General features: G+C 45.1%; 1 protein-coding gene across 1 annotated transcript in view; it reads left to right on the forward strand.

Moving 5' to 3' along the window:
* ptprua (protein tyrosine phosphatase receptor type Ua) overlaps positions 1–17500 on the forward strand; it is a 221445-nt gene that overhangs the window by 180110 nt on the left and 23835 nt on the right. Inside the window, exons 15-22 of the mRNA XM_048229546.1 lie at positions 1–131; positions 2151–2180; positions 2828–2992; positions 6713–6897; positions 8163–8164; positions 11295–11367; positions 11702–11778; positions 15260–15277. The exon at positions 1–131 is cut by the window's left edge and continues 8 nt beyond it. Of these exons, the coding sequence (XP_048085503.1) occupies positions 1–131; positions 2151–2180; positions 2828–2992; positions 6713–6897; positions 8163–8164; positions 11295–11367; positions 11702–11778; positions 15260–15277 (681 nt within the window). The remainder of the gene's footprint in view (positions 132–2150; positions 2181–2827; positions 2993–6712; positions 6898–8162; positions 8165–11294; positions 11368–11701; positions 11779–15259; positions 15278–17500) is intronic.

Here is a 17500-nt window from a genome sequence, read left to right on the forward strand (position 1 = left end):
AAAGACCATAAGAGGGCGCTAGAGGTCTCGCAGCATGCTGAGGAGATGGGCCTGATCCTGGGGGCGTGTGCGGGCGGCCTGGTAGTCCTGATCCTCCTGCTCGGGGCCATCGTCATCATCATCAAAAAGGGGTAAGAGACACTGCATAGATCTGCAGCTTTCTCAGAAATGTATCCATCCATGTTGGTTTTACCCTGTTTCACCAATGAGTTGGTAAGAGATGGACTTTGCCATGGCCTTCTGGCTGGTTGGGTCAGTGTGTGTTTAGCTGTGTCTCTTCATCACAGAAAAAAAGGCTCATTTAGTGTATTGTGTGTATCAAGCCAAAGTCTTTGAAATACATTTCTGAAATCATGAGATTGGCCTTGTAAGCAAACCGGTTTGCTTAATACTCTCCCTTTGGGCTTGTTTGGAGGTCTGAATCAGCCAGTAAAATCTGAAGAATCGTGTGTGTGTGAGTGTGTGTTTTGATGTTTCTTGATGTAAATGTTTTTTTACCAAGAGATGTTTTGACTGAATTCATATTTCTTGGGAGAGAACACAGAGGACTGAAGGGGGTAATGTTTAATAAAAGGTAGTATATGAGGTCAGGGAACTGGAACCACTGGAGGCAAAGCTTAAAGCATAGAGGAATACATGTTTATTTGTTTACATCAGAAGAAAGGGACAACAAAGGATTTGAACAATTTGGTATGTGAGGTTATTGTGTGTAAGGGCCCATACAGCCCTTTAAGAGTTGACAGGTCGATTCAATGACAACATACAGTACATACAACGCAGCCTAAAGGGGCTGCAGGTCCCAATGGTCTTCACATGCATCACAAGACATATTGCTATTTCTCTTTCTCCCAAACTGCCCCCTCCCACAAAAAAGTCAAATCGACCTGCCTGTTTTCTCCACTATTATGCACCTCATGAAAAATGCAGTCCATTTGGAAAGCATGTGGCGCACACCACCCTACACACACACACACCGCGCAGTCACACACACACACACACACACACACACACACACACACACACACACACACACACACACACACACACACATACTGTAGGAGGTCTGTGGCCCACACCTGCATGCTGAATTGGCCTCCAGGGGCAGGCGAGGCCTTTGGTACCTTCATCTGGTCAATCTGAGCCCATCTGGATGTGCGGCGCCTCATCAAGGGCCATTTTATTCTGCTGCCCGCTAGATTACATGCACATAAAAGCCTGCGCCAGGACGAAAGGGTTTATTATGCCTTGGAGCAGAAAGGGATTTCTCTCTCTGTCTCTCTCTCTCTTTCTCTCTCTCTCTCTCCCTCTCCCTCTTTCTCTTTCTCTCTCTCTCTCTCTCTCTCTCTCTGTTGCTTCCACTGTTGGGTCTCATGAGAGGAGGCAGAGGTGAGATTGTGATTTTGTTTAAGACCAGCTGCCACCTGTCTTTTTCTTAGTGGTAGACTAAAGTGGTTTTGTTTTTCACTCTTGCAAGCCTGCCTGCCTGTGTGTGTGTGTGTGTGTGTGTGTGTGTGTGTGTGTGTGTGTGTGTGTGTGTGTGTGTGTGTGTGTGTGTGCCGCGCTTGTGTACATGCATGTGTCTCTGAAATAGGGATGTTCTTTGTCTGACAAGCATTTGTCTGATCCTTACAGGGAGTATAATTTGGGCATGGAAGTCAAAAGTGGAGATTTAAAAATGCTTTCACATCAAGCTTGATGTGGTTACCAGGATTTGACAGGTGTAACTTAGGCATGACCTGCCTATAACATTTGATAAATTGTTTCAGCTACGTCTTTGTTAAGCTTTTAAACTTTCATTTGTTCAAAAATGGAAGAAAAAGGAAATGATGCAGTGATTAAAAAAGGCAGTCCATGCACACTGTCCATGTATCATTAAGCCGCGGTCACTAACCTTTGACCTCATTAACAGGAGCCGTATTAATATGCTTTAAAGAAGTACGTAGTCATCATTAACCAATACAGCTCTGTCTGATCTCTCTCTTTCACATACTCTTTCCTTTCTCTCTCTCTCTTTCTCTTTCTCTCTCTCTCTCTCTCTCTCTCTCTCTCTCTCTCTTTCCCTCTGTCTGCTGCCCCCTCTTTTTACATTTTCTTCCCTCTTTCTTTGTTTCTCCTCTCTTCCTCCCTCTTTCTCTCTGCATGCTCCTCAGAAGGGACTTCTACTCTTACCCTTACTACCCGTAAGTGACTCATCCTGTACTCCCCTGTTACTCCTCCTCTTCTCCCCCCATTACTCCCCCTGTTACTCTTCCTGTACTCCTCCTGTAATCCCCCATTACTCCTCTGTCACTCCTCTGTTACTCCTCCTGTACTTCCCCATTACCCCCCTTGTACTCCTCCTGTACTCTCCCCATACTGTACTCCCCCATTATTCCTCTGTCACTCCTGTTACTCCTCTGTTACCCTCCCTGTGACTCCCCTTTTACTCCTCATGTACTCCTCCTCTTCTCCCCATTTCTCCCTCCCCCTCTGACTGAGCTCACTTCAGCGCCTTATGTCCTCACTTTCTCCTGCTTTCTTTCTGTACCTCTCTTTCTCTCTCTTGCTTTATTTTTCTACCTCTCTCCCCTCTTTTCTTCTTCTGTTACCTGATCTATTATAATTTTTCTGATTTCTTCGGCTTCTGCCACCATTTTTGTATCATGTATTTTCCAAATCCTTCTCTCTATCTTGTTTGTCATTTTCTTGTCTTTTTACTTTTTTACTTTCCTTCCTCTGAATCTCTTTACTCCCCTCCCTCTCTCTCTCTCTCACACTTCTCTCTCCTCTTTCTTTCCCCTATCTCTTCTCTCTCCCCTCTTTCTCTCTCTCCTTCTCTCCCTGACAGAAGAAAGAAGGTGAACATCAATAAGGCGGCGATGGCGTACCGTCAGGAGAAGACGAGGAAGTTGGGCTCTCTGGACTGCAGTATGACGGAGCAGAGCACCTTACCGCAGGACGAGCGCACCGCCCACTCCTTTATGGACATGCAGAATGGCAGCACACGCAGTGAGTACACACACACATAGAGGTGTATAGAGGGCACATTGTGAATCCATCATACATGAATATCAGAGTGTTGATGTTCATTAGTTATGCCATTTAGCAACAACACACACACTCGACACACATACACACATACACATTACATAATGGACACACACATAAACACAGAGAGAGACCACACAGTAGAGTGATGTTCATGAGATTAAACACCAGCATCCTCCTCCTGTCCATCTGTTGTGTTCACCTCCTCTCCTCTCCTCCTTTCCTTTCCTCTCCTCCTCTCCTCTCTTTACCTCCTCTCCTCCTCTCCTTACCTCCTCACCTCCTCTCATCTCCTCCTCCTTACCTCCTCTCCACTGTAATCTGACTAGAATTAGCTTCCACTGTAATCTGACTAGAATTAGCTTCCACTGTAATCTGACTAGAATTAGCTTCCACTGTAATCTGACTAGAATTAGCTTCCACTGTAATCTGACTAGAATTAGCTTCCACTGTAATCTGACTAGAATTAGCTTCCACTGTAATCTGACTAGAATTAGCTTCCACTGTAATCTGACTAGAATTAGCTTCCACTGTAATCTGACTAGAATTAGCTTCCACTGTAATCTGACTAGAATTAGCTTCCACTGTAATCTGACTAGAATTAGCTTCCACTGTAATCTGACTAGAATTAGCTTCCACTGTAATCTGACTAGAATTAGCTTCCACTGTAATCTGACTAGAATTAGCTTCCACTGTAATCTGACTAGAATTAGCTTCCACTGTAATCTGACTAGAATTAGCTTCCACTGTAATCTGACTAGAATTAGCTTCCACTGTAATCTGACTAGAATTAGCTTCCACTGTAATCTGACTAGAATTAGCTTCCACTGTAATCTGACTAGAATTAGCTTCCACTGTAATCTGACTAGAATTAGCTTCCACTGTAATCTGACTAGAATTAGCTTCCACTGTAATCTGACTAGAATTAGCTTCCACTGTAATCTGACTAGAATTAGCTTCCACTGTAATCTGACTAGAATTAGCTTCCACTGTAATCTGACTAGAATTAGCTTCCACTGTAATCTGACTAGAATTAGCTTCCACTGTAATCTGACTAGAATTAGCTTCCACTGTAATCTGACTAGAATTAGCTTCCACTGTAATCTGACTAGAATTAGCTTCCACTGTAATCTGACTAGAATTAGCTTCCACTGTAATCTGACTAGAATTAGCTTCCACTGTAATCTGACTAGAATTAGCTTCCACTGTAATCTGACTAGAATTAGCTTCCACTGTAATCTGACTAGAATTAGCTTCCACTGTAATCTGACTAGAATTAGCTTCCACTGTAATCTGACTAGAATTAGCTTCCACTGTAATCTGACTAGAATTAGCTTCCACTGTAATCTGACTAGAATTAGCTTCCACTGTAATCTGACTAGAATTAGCTTCCACTGTAATCTGACTAGAATTAGCTTCCACTGTAATCTGACTAGAATTAGCTTCCACTGTAATCTGACTAGAATTAGCTTCCACTGTAATCTGACTAGAATTAGCTTCCACTGTAATCTGACTAGAATTAGCTTCCACTGTAATCTGACTAGAATTAGCTTCCACTGTAATCTGACTAGAATTAGCTTCCACTGTAATCTGACTAGAATTAGCTTCCACTGTAATCTGACTAGAATTAGCTTCCACTGTAATCTGACTAGAATTAGCTTCCACTGTAATCTGACTAGAATTAGCTTCCACTGTAATCTGACTAGAATTAGCTTCCACTGTAATCTGACTAGAATTAGCTTCCACTGTAATCTGACTAGAATTAGCTTCCACTGTAATCTGACTAGAATTAGCTTCCACTGTAATCTGACTAGAATTAGCTTCCACTGTAATCTGACTAGAATTAGCTTCCACTGTAATCTGACTAGAATTAGCTTCCACTGTAATCTGACTAGAATTAGCTTCCACTGTAATCTGACTAGAATTAGCTTCCACTGTAATCTGACTAGAATTAGCTTCCACTGTAATCTGACTAGAATTAGCTTCCACTGTAATCTGACTAGAATTAGCTTCCACTGTAATCTGACTAGAATTAGCTTCCACTGTAATCTGACTAGAATTAGCTTCCACTGTAATCTGACTAGAATTAGCTTCCACTGTAATCTGACTAGAATTAGCTTCCACTGTAATCTGACTAGAATTAGCTTCCACTGTAATCTGACTAGAATTAGCTTCCACTGTAATCTGACTAGAATTAGCTTCCACTGTAATCTGACTAGAATTAGCTTCCACTGTAATCTGACTAGAATTAGCTTCCACTGTAATCTGACTAGAATTAGCTTCCACTGTAATCTGACTAGAATTAGCTTCCACTGTAATCTGACTAGAATTAGCTTCCACTGTAATCTGACTAGAATTAGCTTCCACTGTAATCTGACTAGAATTAGCTTCCACTGTAATCTGACTAGAATTAGCTTCCACTGTAATCTGACTAGAATTAGCTTCCACTGTAATCTGACTAGAATTAGCTTCCACTGTAATCTGACTAGAATTAGCTTCCACTGTAATCTGACTAGAATTAGCTTCCACTGTAATCTGACTAGAATTAGCTTCCACTGTAATCTGACTAGAATTAGCTTCCACTGTAATCTGACTAGAATTAGCTTCCACTGTAATCTGACTAGAATTAGCTTCCACTGTAATCTGACTAGAATTAGCTTCCACTGTAATCTGACTAGAATTAGCTTCCACTGTAATCTGACTAGAATTAGCTTCCACTGTAATCTGACTAGAATTAGCTTCCACTGTAATCTGACTAGAATTAGCTTCCACTGTAATCTGACTAGAATTAGCTTCCACTGTAATCTGACTAGAATTAGCTTCCACTGTAATCTGACTAGAATTAGCTTCCACTGTAATCTGACTAGAATTAGCTTCCACTGTAATCTGACTAGAATTAGCTTCCACTGTAATCTGACTAGAATTAGCTTCCACTGTAATCTGACTAGAATTAGCTTCCACTGTAATCTGACTAGAATTAGCTTCCACTGTAATCTGACTAGAATTAGCTTCCACTGTAATCTGACTAGAATTAGCTTCCACTGTAATCTGACTAGAATTAGCTTCCACTGTAATCTGAACGCGTACGTTTGAAAAAATTAGACAAGTCTTACTATTTTTACGCTATGCAAACAGAATGCTTCAGTTACGTGCCCGTTGTAGCCTCCCTGTAAGTCTGCATTTCATACCTTGTATGTATAATTGATTAGCTACTTCTATAGTAATTTTGTCTGGTTACCTCAGTATTTGTTTGTAGCTGACAATGACGTGAGTACTTACACACACTGTATTTAGTTATGCCCCAATGACACATGTTATGTGTCACATGCACCACATGCACCAAAATAAAAAACAGCACATGTTTAGTTCAATTCAGTTTCATTAAGGTCTACAACATCAGAATATGCCTCAAAGGCGCTGAAGAGACCTAACATTGAATTTGAACTTGATATGTTGTTGATAGAGAAGGTGGGCGAAAAAAGAATGAATATTTGAAATGTGTGAAAGTTTAGATAGACGTAGAGGTAATGTTTGGGTGTATTTAGATATATTGGGGAGTGAAATGTTCACATATAATGTTGAGTTTTGTGACTTTTTTTGATATGCGTGTGTGTGTGTGTGTGTGCGTGCGTGCGCGTCGCGTGCGTTACCCTCGTCGTGTGTGTTTGTTTGTTTGTTCTCTGAGGCAGCAGCAGCTCAGTGAACAGGTCCAACCCAGCCTGCTTGGCGGCTCTCCGCGGCGCCACTGCCGGCGCAAGAGCTCCCCCTACCACACGGGGCAGCTGCACCCGGCGGTGCGCGTGGCCGACCTCCTGCAGCACATCAACCAGATGAAGACCTCCGAGGGCTACGGCTTCAAACAGGAGTCTGGTGAGGGGCTGACCGACAGGGGGAGAGGGAGAAGGGAGGGAGGGATAAAGAGAGAGAGAGAGAGATTGGGAGAAAGGGGAAAGAGAGAGAGAGAGGGAGATAATGAGAAAGAGACAGAGATTAACGATTATTAATGATTATGTCATTTTTAATTTATGTTTATTAAGTTAGGTTGTTCTTAGACCAGAGCTGTCTTTTTAAACTCTGTTCCTTGGCTCTATTCCTGTACTCTAATGACAATAAAGTTGAATCTAATCTAATGTAATCTAATCTAAACAAGATCTTCCTCAGACGAGAGGCTGCCCTTAACCCACCAATGAATGTTATCTCATAATTTCACCACAGTGGTGTATACATGTGTGTGTGTGTGTGTTTGTGTGTGTGTGTGTGTGTGTGTGTGTGTGTGTGTGTGTGTGTGTGTGTGTGTGTGTGTGTGTGTGTGTGTTTGTGTGTGTGGTAGTGGGTGGGGGCCCCATTCTCCTCTCACATTGTGCCCCCACTGCCCCCTCATCTTAATGCGTTCCATTCCATCTTATTCTCTTTTTTACTTTTTGCAGCATCTCTCCCCTGAGACCCACCTACAGTCTCTCCCTACCTACCTCTGCCTTCTACTAACCACAGTCTCAGGAGAGACACACAGGCCTCCCTCGGTTGAATCGCTTTCTCTGTCTCTCCCCCTCCTCCTTGCCTTGTTCCGCTCAGCTATGCCTGGAGGGATCAGAAAGTCTTGTGCTAGGTGTGAGTAGGAGGTTAAGAGTGGGGAGTGGTGGGGGTTGGAGTGTCTATCAAACTACATTTCCCATGAGCCACAGCACTGATCAAAACCCTCAACAGGAAGATATGCCAGCAGGCACTGTGTTGTAGTTGCTGTTCTTCTTGTTGATGAATTATTCACAAGCAACATTCCAACTAATCTTTGAAGTGTGTGTGTGTGTGTGTGTGTGTGTGTGTGTGTGTGTGTGTGTGTGTGTGTGTGTGTTTGTGTGTGTGGTAGTGGTAGTGGTGGGCCCCATTCTCCTCTCACATTGTGCCCCCACTCACCTCATCTTGGTACGTTTCCATTCCATCTTATTCTCTTTTACTTTTACGCACATCTCTCCCCTGAGGAGCCCACCCCTGCAGTCTCTCCCTACCCTACCTCTGCCTTCACTAACCTGATCTCAGGAGAAGACACACAGGCCTCCCTCGGACAGATCGCTTTCTCTGTCTCTCCCCCTCCTCCTTGCCTTGTTCCGCTCCAGCTATGCCCTATGGAGGGGGATCAGAAGTGTGTGTTGCTGCGTGTGGTAGGGTTAAGAGTGGGGTGGTGGGGGTTGGGTGTCTATCAAACTACATTTCCCATGAGCCACAGCACTGATCAAGCCCTCAACAGGAAGATATGCCAGCAGGCACTGTGTTGTAGTTGCTGTTCTTCTTGTTGATGAATTATTCACAAGCAACATTCAACTAATCTTTGAAGTGTGTGTGTGTGTGAGAGAGGGTGTGAGGGTGGCTGAGTCCATGTGTGTGTGTGTGTGTGTGAGAGAGAGAGAGACAGACAGACAGACAGAAAGGAGAGAGATAAATAATAACTTTCTTTCTGTGACTATAGCTCATGGTCAGGGTGAGCTAGGATGTGTTATCGATTTGTGAGTTCTTCTGGGCAGAATTCTTAAGCAGAGTGAGAGGAGAGAGGGAGAGGAGAGGAATAGAGAGGAGAGGAGAGGAGAGAGGAGAGGAATAGAGAGGAGAGAGGTTCAGGTGCAGGGGATTGAGGGTGCTGGTCGAGGTACCAGAGGACCATAGCTGCCCTTCAGCCATAATGAGAGAAGGTGATGGACATGGACAACAAGGACTTAGAAATAGATTTGTGGTGAAATGAGTGAGAACGAAGGTGCCGACGTGTGTGTATGTGTATGTGAGAGAGAGAGAGAGAGAGAGAACATGTGTCTGTTTATGTATGTGGGTGTCTGCAGAGGTGAATGTGTGTGTCTTTATAAAGTTGTGTGTGTGTGTGCCTGGGTTTGCTTGTGTGTGGCTGTGTGTGCTTTTCCAAGAATGAGAGAATTATTCAGCTAGAGACAGAGGTGAGCATACACCCACCAGGAGAGAAAACAGACAGACAAACAAAGACGGGGAGAGAGGGATAGAGATACAGATGGCAGAGAAAGAGAGAGAGAGAAAGAGATGGAGAACAGGAGAGGGAAAGAGAGAGGGCGGGTAGAGAGAGAGAAAGATAGAGAGTGGATGAGAGAAAGGGAGAGTGAAGGAGGGAAAGAGATATGGAGAGAGAAGGAAAGAGAGAAGCATAGAGAAAGAAAAGGAGAGAGAGGGGGGAAGGGATTTAGAGAGAGTGAGAAAGATAGAGAGAGAGAGAGCGAGAAAAAGGGAGAGTGAAGGAGAGCGAGAGGGAGGGATGGATGGAGAGTGAGGCCATGCCTGTGGCAGGATTAGAGGGGGTTTTACCTGCGAAGCAAATACACGCAGGTGTAATCCCCTGATCAGCATGCTGGCCTGAGCTGTGGCGCCGGCCTCAGGTGAGCCTCCTCGGCTAGCGCTGCTGCCCTCTACACCTCTCCGCGCCGCTCGCACAGATTGGACCCTGTGCTGATGAGGGAATTAACGCCGCCATCGCCATGGCAATGGGTGCCGGGATGAGCCCACTGGCGCGTGGAGGAGACAAGAGAGGACGAGTGTGTGTGTGTGTGAAAAAGGTGTGAGCGGGAGAGAGAGGGAAAGTGGGTGTTTGTAAGTGTGCGTGCGTGTGTGTGTGTGGACATACGTGATGGGACTACACCACACACACTGTCTCTCATATCCCACCTCCTGAGGCGCTCGTCTCTCGGTTCTCTCGTCTGAGAGCCTGTCCACTTCGTCCATCTGGCCCCGTCTCACATACTCCTCCTCCACACACGTCCTCCACACACGTCCTCCACACCCCATTTCCCACAGCGGCCCAGCTCTGAGCTGAAGGCCCACACACACACACACACACACACACACACACACACACACAAACACACAAACACACAAACACACACACACACAAACACACACACACACACACACACACACACACACACACACAGACGGCTGGTGCAGATCTAACTCTCTAACCAGGTGCTCCTGTGAAGCCGTTTCACCCAGTCTGCTCTCCAGAAACCTCCATTCACTCATTTGATCTTCTTAACCTTTGGATACAACCACTCAAGGTGGCGTAGCTTTACATTCACACTTAGTCATTTAGCAGACGCTTGTATCCAAAGTCACTTACAGCAAGAGAGTAACATTCAAACTACAGTGCAGAGAAGACCTTAGCTAGGAATTACCCCTGCATCTGTCAATACTAGTACTGGAGGATAGGAATTACCCCTGCATCTGTCAATACTAGTACTGGTGGATAGGAATTACCCCTGCATCTGTCAATACTAGTACTGGTGGATAGGAATTACCCCTGCATCTGTCAGTACTAGAGGATAGGAATTACCCCTGCATCTGTCAGTACTGGAGGATAGGAATTACCCCTGCATCTGTCAGTACTGGAGGATAGGAATTACCCCTGCATCTGTCAGTACTGGAGGATAGGAGTGCCTACATTAACAAGTACTAGTGTGGTAGGAGGAGAAAGTGGTAGAAGAGGGAGGTAGAAGAAGGAAGAGAGGGAGGTGGAGATGGAGGTAGAGGAGGGAAGAGAGGGAGGTAGAGAGGAGGAGGTGGAGGGAGAAGAGAGGGAGGTGGAGAAGAAGGAGGTAGAGGAGGGAAGAGAGGAAGGTGCCAGGTACATGTAGGTGGTGCATCAGGAGTGTGAGGTTGTCAGAAGTGCTGGGGAGGTTTTTGAAGCATAGCTGAGTATTCAGAGCAGTGGATGGTGATACACTGTAGATAGTGTAAATGGAAATGGAATGGTGAGCTAGTTCGGTTACCTGAGTGTGACCGTGTCTTGAATATAAAGTTTCTATTCTATTCTATTCTATTCTATTCTATTCTATTCTATAGTGCCAGTTCAGGTAGGCCACATAGTCAAACTCAGGCCTCAAATCAGCTGATCTCAACCAGCTGATGGTTCACTGGATCCCCTACTTTGCACAATTGGCTGAATTCATTCAGGGTGCCTTATTTAACCTGATGTAGCCTACCTATTGTTGTCACTTTCCTTTGAATCGTGCATCCACTCCAACCGGTCATGCTGTGTCTAACTTAATCACAGTCATGTTCTTGTCATTGATGCCCGCTCAGTTCTGTACCCTGGGGGAGGGGGGGTCTCTCTGCCTTAGGTTTTCCATGTCCATGCACACTGAAGGGCAGTGAGGTCCAAGAGCACAGCCGTACGTCCAAAGACAACTTGAATGAAATTTTCTAAAGTGGTGTAAAGTGGTCCTGACTGAATAGTATTTTTTTTTTTTTTCACTTTTTAATAGAGTTTCTTTGACGGCTGGGATGTGACCAAGAAGAAGGACAAGACCAAGGGGAGACACGACAGCATTCTCAGTCGTAAGCATTCTCATTGTCTCACTGTCAAAAATCACTACTTCTAAGATAATAACATGTCAGCCCATTCACTACACTGGTGGTTAAATGTTCTCAATATGAGTATGTTCAAACTCATGAAAACGTTAAAAGGGGTCAGAAGCATTTGGTGAAAGACTGTACTTTTATCCATTCCAACCATGTCAGCCTGAGCCCACACAGTCATTCTTTCAGTTGTTCTCCAATTCAGTCCATGGCTAAGTGATCTGTCAAGAAATCGTTTGAAAGTGCATAGAGTATTTTTGTCTTTGTGTTGTGTTCAACACACTCCACCTCTGTTTTCTCTCTCCGTGTCTAGATGAGCGACACCGCGTCAGACTGCACTCGCTCCTCGCTGATCCAAACTCGGACTATGTCAACGCCAATTACATTGACGTAAGGAATACCCCCCCCCCCTCCCATCCCAACTCACACACACACACACACACACACACACACACACACACACACACACACACACACCACCTTGCTAGTCTCTCTTCCACTGTTGTTTTATTTCTTTTATTTGTCTCTTGATGCCTCCCAACAACAACAACAACAACCACAGTACATATAGCACTTAATGCAGATATCCAGAGTGCTTCACAATGAAGGGGGGAACCTCACTTCAACCACCCCCAATATGCCGCACCCGTCTGGTTGATGGATGGAAGCCTTTCACCGTCTGGATGAGCACCGAGGCTCATGGGAAGGGGACGTGAGGGAGGCGGCCTCTCGCTGGGCCCCGAAGCTCCTGTCACCGTGCTGTGGGAACGGTCATTCCCGTGGGGTTTTTTTTGCGGTCAGGCGCCATTATAGCACCCGTTCTCCCTGTCTCTCCCTGCTGTGTCAGACGAGACGGGAGGAGGAGGAGCACTTATATGGAGGAGAGGAGTGGAGAGGGGAGTGGAGCTTTGAAACGGTTCTCCTAATTCTCTATATAGTATTTTTTTTTTTTTTTAAATGCTCTACACTTAGTAAGTTGCTCTCGGCAAAAGTGTCTGCCAGATACCTTAAACTTACACTGAAGTGGTCTAGGGAAAGGATACTTGCTTTAGCACAGAGCCAAGAGCAACACAAGATGCTTCAGGCAGTGATAGCACCTTTTAAGTCCCCCCCACCCCCCGACAGAGCGTCTGAAACCTGACCACGCTCCAGTCCACTGCCTCGGTTATTTTTTAATCCCCCCCTCCAGGTCACTTTCCGCTCCGAACAACCACCAAAGCCGCCTCCTCCTTTCTTAGCTCACTGGGCGCATTGGGTGTTGGACACGGTCCCACCCCTTCAGTTCAATGGATGGAAGAGACACATCCTTGGAGAAAAAAATAAAATAATAAAATGCATGAAAGATCTCACCGACAAAAAACAGTTGAAACTATTAGAAATAGCTTTTTAAAACCCCTGGTTAATATTTGAACAGTTCTTGCCGATGCTGCTTTGCAGTGTTTACTACCAAAAGATGGATTGTGAGTGGAGTAGAATTTTTCCCACAAGACACCGGAGCTGTTTTATTCAGCATGTGATGTACATCTCAGAGCTCAAGTCCTTGTTAGCATTTCAGCACTAACTAACAAAAACAAAACTCTTCACACAGTACAAACCCTCAAGTCTTTAATAATTAATTACCCTTGAAATTGAAGAATGGAAGTGAACAGTTAGTGAGATAGTGCAGTCTTGTTGGGGAGGAATTTGGCAGGCATAACAACCTCTATTGGGAGATAAGGGGAGTAGAGAGAGAAAGAGAGAGAGAGAGAGAGAGAGAGAATACAAGATGTCCAAGGACGAGAGGGAGAGCAGTGTGTCTCCACATGTTTCATAGATGAGGATGTCTGTTTGGCTGGCACCACAGACGATAATCCATGGACTCAGCCACCCTTGCACACATACACACACTAACAAACAGACACACACACACACACACACACACACACACACACACACACATATACGCGTATACACACACACACGCACACTGACATGTACACACACTCTCTCTTTCTCTCTCTCTATTTATTTATTTCTCTCTCTCACACACACACACAAACACACACACATATATACACACATTTTCATGCAAACCACAAGCCATTATTTCTGTTATTTTTCCAGATACAAGATACACCTGCTGATCTAAATAAGCACACCTGTTTCTCTCCATAGACTAAGCTATTCTCTAACAGCTGTTGTAGTATTTAGAATTCAGTCCATCTCCTCCAAATCACTAGAAGTAAATGGTTTTTTGTAGAGTCAATGGTTCTACCCATTCATATAAGTAGTATATTTGATTGTGATGTTTGGTGATAATGACTTTACACACAGATTATTCAAACTAGCATACTGTAGGACATATGATTGAACAGGAAAATGATAGATATTAAAGGATGTGGGTTAGATCAGTTAGCCTACATCTTCCTTTTAGCTATAGGCTAGCTATAGTCTAACTGGTCCACTGGTTCACTTCCAGTGAATGATGCTAAGTTAGGCTAATGCTGTCAGAAAAGGCTATTGCATGCACAGAGAAGAGAAGAGTAGTATCATTTTATCTAATCTTATCTCTGAGGTAGATGGCAAATAAGCTAATTTTCCTAAAACTTGACGTGTTCCTATTGGATTCTGGACCACATCAATGCCAGGTCCTCTCATCAGTTAAAGTGTCCTCTCCTAAAACTCATTACCTTCCAATGTTGTGTCAAGCCGAAAAGGAAAGGATTGCTGAAAGCCTGCAAGTCTTAACAGGCCTCGGCTCTCCATGGGAAGCAGTGTTAATGCTTAGAGTGAATGGAACCTTGGATTCACTCAAGAAATAAAATGAGAAAATGCTTTCATGCGAGTTTCCTGTTTGTCCCCAAAGGCCTTTAGTGAAGGCAGCTGGTGTCCCCACAAGGCTAAATTTTGGAGCTGGACTAGCAGGCAAGTCGTGCTGTGCCTCTAATGACAGTACAGGATGGAAGCTGTGGGTCACCGCGACTTCTCGGCCACATCCGCTGTGGAGTTAACAGGCCGCGTTCAGGTCCCTCCACATCACTTGGAGAAACACTTGCTGGGCGATGTGCTACTGGTACTTGCATCTGGTTGACATATATGGGAAAGGAAAGTGAAGGATGTTTTACTTTGCTCCCAGATGAGTTCAATGTTAAGTACGGCCCGAACAATGACACATACAATGTTTACATTTAAATCATACATTTTCAATTTTTTTAGCAAACGTTGAAAAACACATGTAGACTGTAATTTTCAGTTCTAGGATATCATGCCACATGAACTAAGTGCCTTTTGTGACTTTGTAACTCTCTCTCTCTTTGATGGCCTTGAGACAATATGCCAACTGAGGGCACTCTAACACCATTGACTCAAAGAAACACTCGAGGGCTGAATATGTAAAACCAGGCAATCAGTAGCACTCCGGTCCTCAGCTAGCAGGTGCAACGTGCCTGTGTCACTTCCTGTGTGGTGGTGTGTGTGTTGTTGCTTCCCTCTCATGCACAGGTGGCCTGTGCCTCCTCTTTGAGTCCTCCGAGTCGACTGATTTCTCTCTGTTCTCCTCTCATCAGCACACTAATTAGCTTCTTTATGTGCCCTCTCTTTCTCTCTCTCCCCTCTTCCCTTTTACATCTCTCTTTCTCTTTCCTTTTTCTCTCCCCTTTTTTCATCTCTCTCTCTTTCCCTCCCAAACCTTCTCTCCCGACCTTCTTTTTCTCTTCTCTACCACTGCCTCTCTTTTTCATCTCTCTGCCCTTTTCTAACGTTTGCTTCTCTGTATCTCTTTCTTTCTTTCCCTTCCCTCCTCTCTCTCTCTCTCTCTCTCCCTCTCTCTCTCCTTCTCTCTCTGCCCCTCTCCCCACCCTCTCTCTTTTCTCATATCTCCGGCACCTCTTAGATTCGGATTAACAGGGAAGTAAGTACTCCTCTCTTCTCCCCCTTTTCTTCTTCACATCCATCTCTCATCTTGCTTGTACTCCTCCGCCATCTCTCTCCATGCCATCCTTTCTTCCTCTCCCTCTGCAGCCCTCTGTTCATGAAGTACCTTTCCCTCCCTCCCTCCCTCCCTCTCTCTTCCTCTCCTCTTCTTCTCCTTTGTCATTTGGTACATCTCCTGCTTCTGCCTGGGGTTGCCCCCACACCCTCCCAACCCCCACCCATCTCCTCCCCACTGGCTTTCATCTGTGGAGCAGTCACCTGGAGACAGGGACAAGGACAGGGATGGGGCACAGAGGCTGGGCCAACGCACACCCGGAGCCTCTCTCCACACCACCCCCTACACACATAAACACTAAACAACACAGGCATGTTACTGCAGGCCACAGAGATGTGGGGGTAGAGGAGGAAGAGAGAAAGAAAGAGGAAGGTAAAGAGAGGGGGGGCGATGAAGAAGGGGGAGAGGAGAGGTATAGGCATGTTACTGTAGGGTAGACAGAGAGGAAGAGGAGGAAGAGGGAGAGATGGAAGGAGGGGGGAGAGCAAGCATCGACACACTAATGCAGAAAGAAAGAAAAGTAGGAAGAGAGAGATGAGGGGTAAGGATGGGTAGAAACAGAGAGAGAGAGAGGGAGGGAGGCAGAAAGAGAGAGAGAGGGAGAGATGAGGTGAAGAGGAAGGGTAGGTGAGAATACTCTATAAAGAATAGATAGAAACAACAGAGAGGAGAGAAAAGAGGAGAGGGAAAGAGAGAGAGATGAGGAGGAGTTGAAGAGGAAGGCTAGGTGTGAACAGAAAGGAGAGGCAGAGGAAGGGAGAAGGAAAGGGGGAGGGAGAGAGGGAAGTTAAGAGGAGATGATGAAAAAGAAAGTCACGAAGAGAAAGATCTAGATAGAGAAGCAGACGCAGCATGTGCAACACTGTCGACTCTGTTAGTTTTAGTGTCTCACACACACACACACACACACACACACACACACACACACACACACACACACACACACACAGTGATTTTCTCAGTGTTATTGTGTTATTTGGTGGCACCATCATCTGACGGCTGCCTGTCCCAATGGGCCCTGCCTCTCCCTTGGCCTCTCCTCTCCCCCCTCTCTCTCTCTCTTGCTTCTTCCTTCTTTCACTCTCTTCCTCTCTCACTACTCTCTCTCTCTCGCTTTCTCCTTCTCTTTTTCACACACACTCTGTTTTTCCCTTTCTCTCTGCAGTCTCTCTCTCTCTCTCTCTCTCTCTCTCTCTTCCTTTACGCTGGCAGCAATGCTGTTCATTTTATCATCCAACTCAGCTGCCCTCAGGTCAGCCCTTCCTGTTCACATCCACCTTTCTCAAGTCTTATATCAACATGGAAAACAAACCACAGCCTCCATGTGTTAAACTGGTTAAACATCTCAGCTTTGTTTGGGAAGAAACAGAAACGACTGGTGTTTACATAACTGCTGGTGGTAAACGCAAGCATGATTCTGATGTATATTACAGTAATATACATGATACAAAAGAACGCTGATGTACATCAGTGACTCTCAAAACACACACACACTTTGCTACTTAACGTGTGTGTGTTTGTGTCTGAATGTAAGCACTCTCTGACTGGACTTCAGTGTGGGAGCTTTGTTGCCTTGGCGATAGCTGGTGCTCACTGCGGTAGGGCAGTAAGTGCACGGCCCAAGGGAGCACTGCAGCAAAGGATTATGGGAAAGTGGGGGGTTGTCACTGCACTCTTGCATGCTGGGCATCATCCATTTTCACCCCCTGCTGTGTGGCATGGCAGATCCGTCATGTGACTTGTTATTTTTCATTGTGTTGTTTCTTGGGGTGGGAAGTCTGTGGAGTCACAAAGGTCTCACGGAGCTCTTGAGGAGTTCTGGCTCAGATCATGCTTGGGGGTATAGGAGAAAATAAAGAAAGATCATTGGTGCAGGCATGGAGGGAGAAAAAAAGACAGAAAAAGAGAAAAAAGAGACAAAAATAAAAGCCTGTGGTCTCAATCATCCAAGTTGTCACGTGCAGATTATTAGACAGAAATCTATTCCAGCCATCATCTCCCTCCAGCACACCATCCCAAGCTGTTTACGCCTTTTAACAAATGGACCTGGATCGCTGGGCTCGAAGAGAAATGGAGTGCAGTAGATGCACGTCAGCCGAATGTGATATTCAGTGTGCTGCGCGTCAGCTCAAATCCCCTCGTAAT

This window comes from Alosa alosa, chromosome 20 (genome assembly GCF_017589495.1).
Source record: "Alosa alosa isolate M-15738 ecotype Scorff River chromosome 20, AALO_Geno_1.1, whole genome shotgun sequence".
Lineage (NCBI taxonomy): Eukaryota > Metazoa > Chordata > Actinopteri > Clupeiformes > Clupeidae > Alosa > Alosa alosa.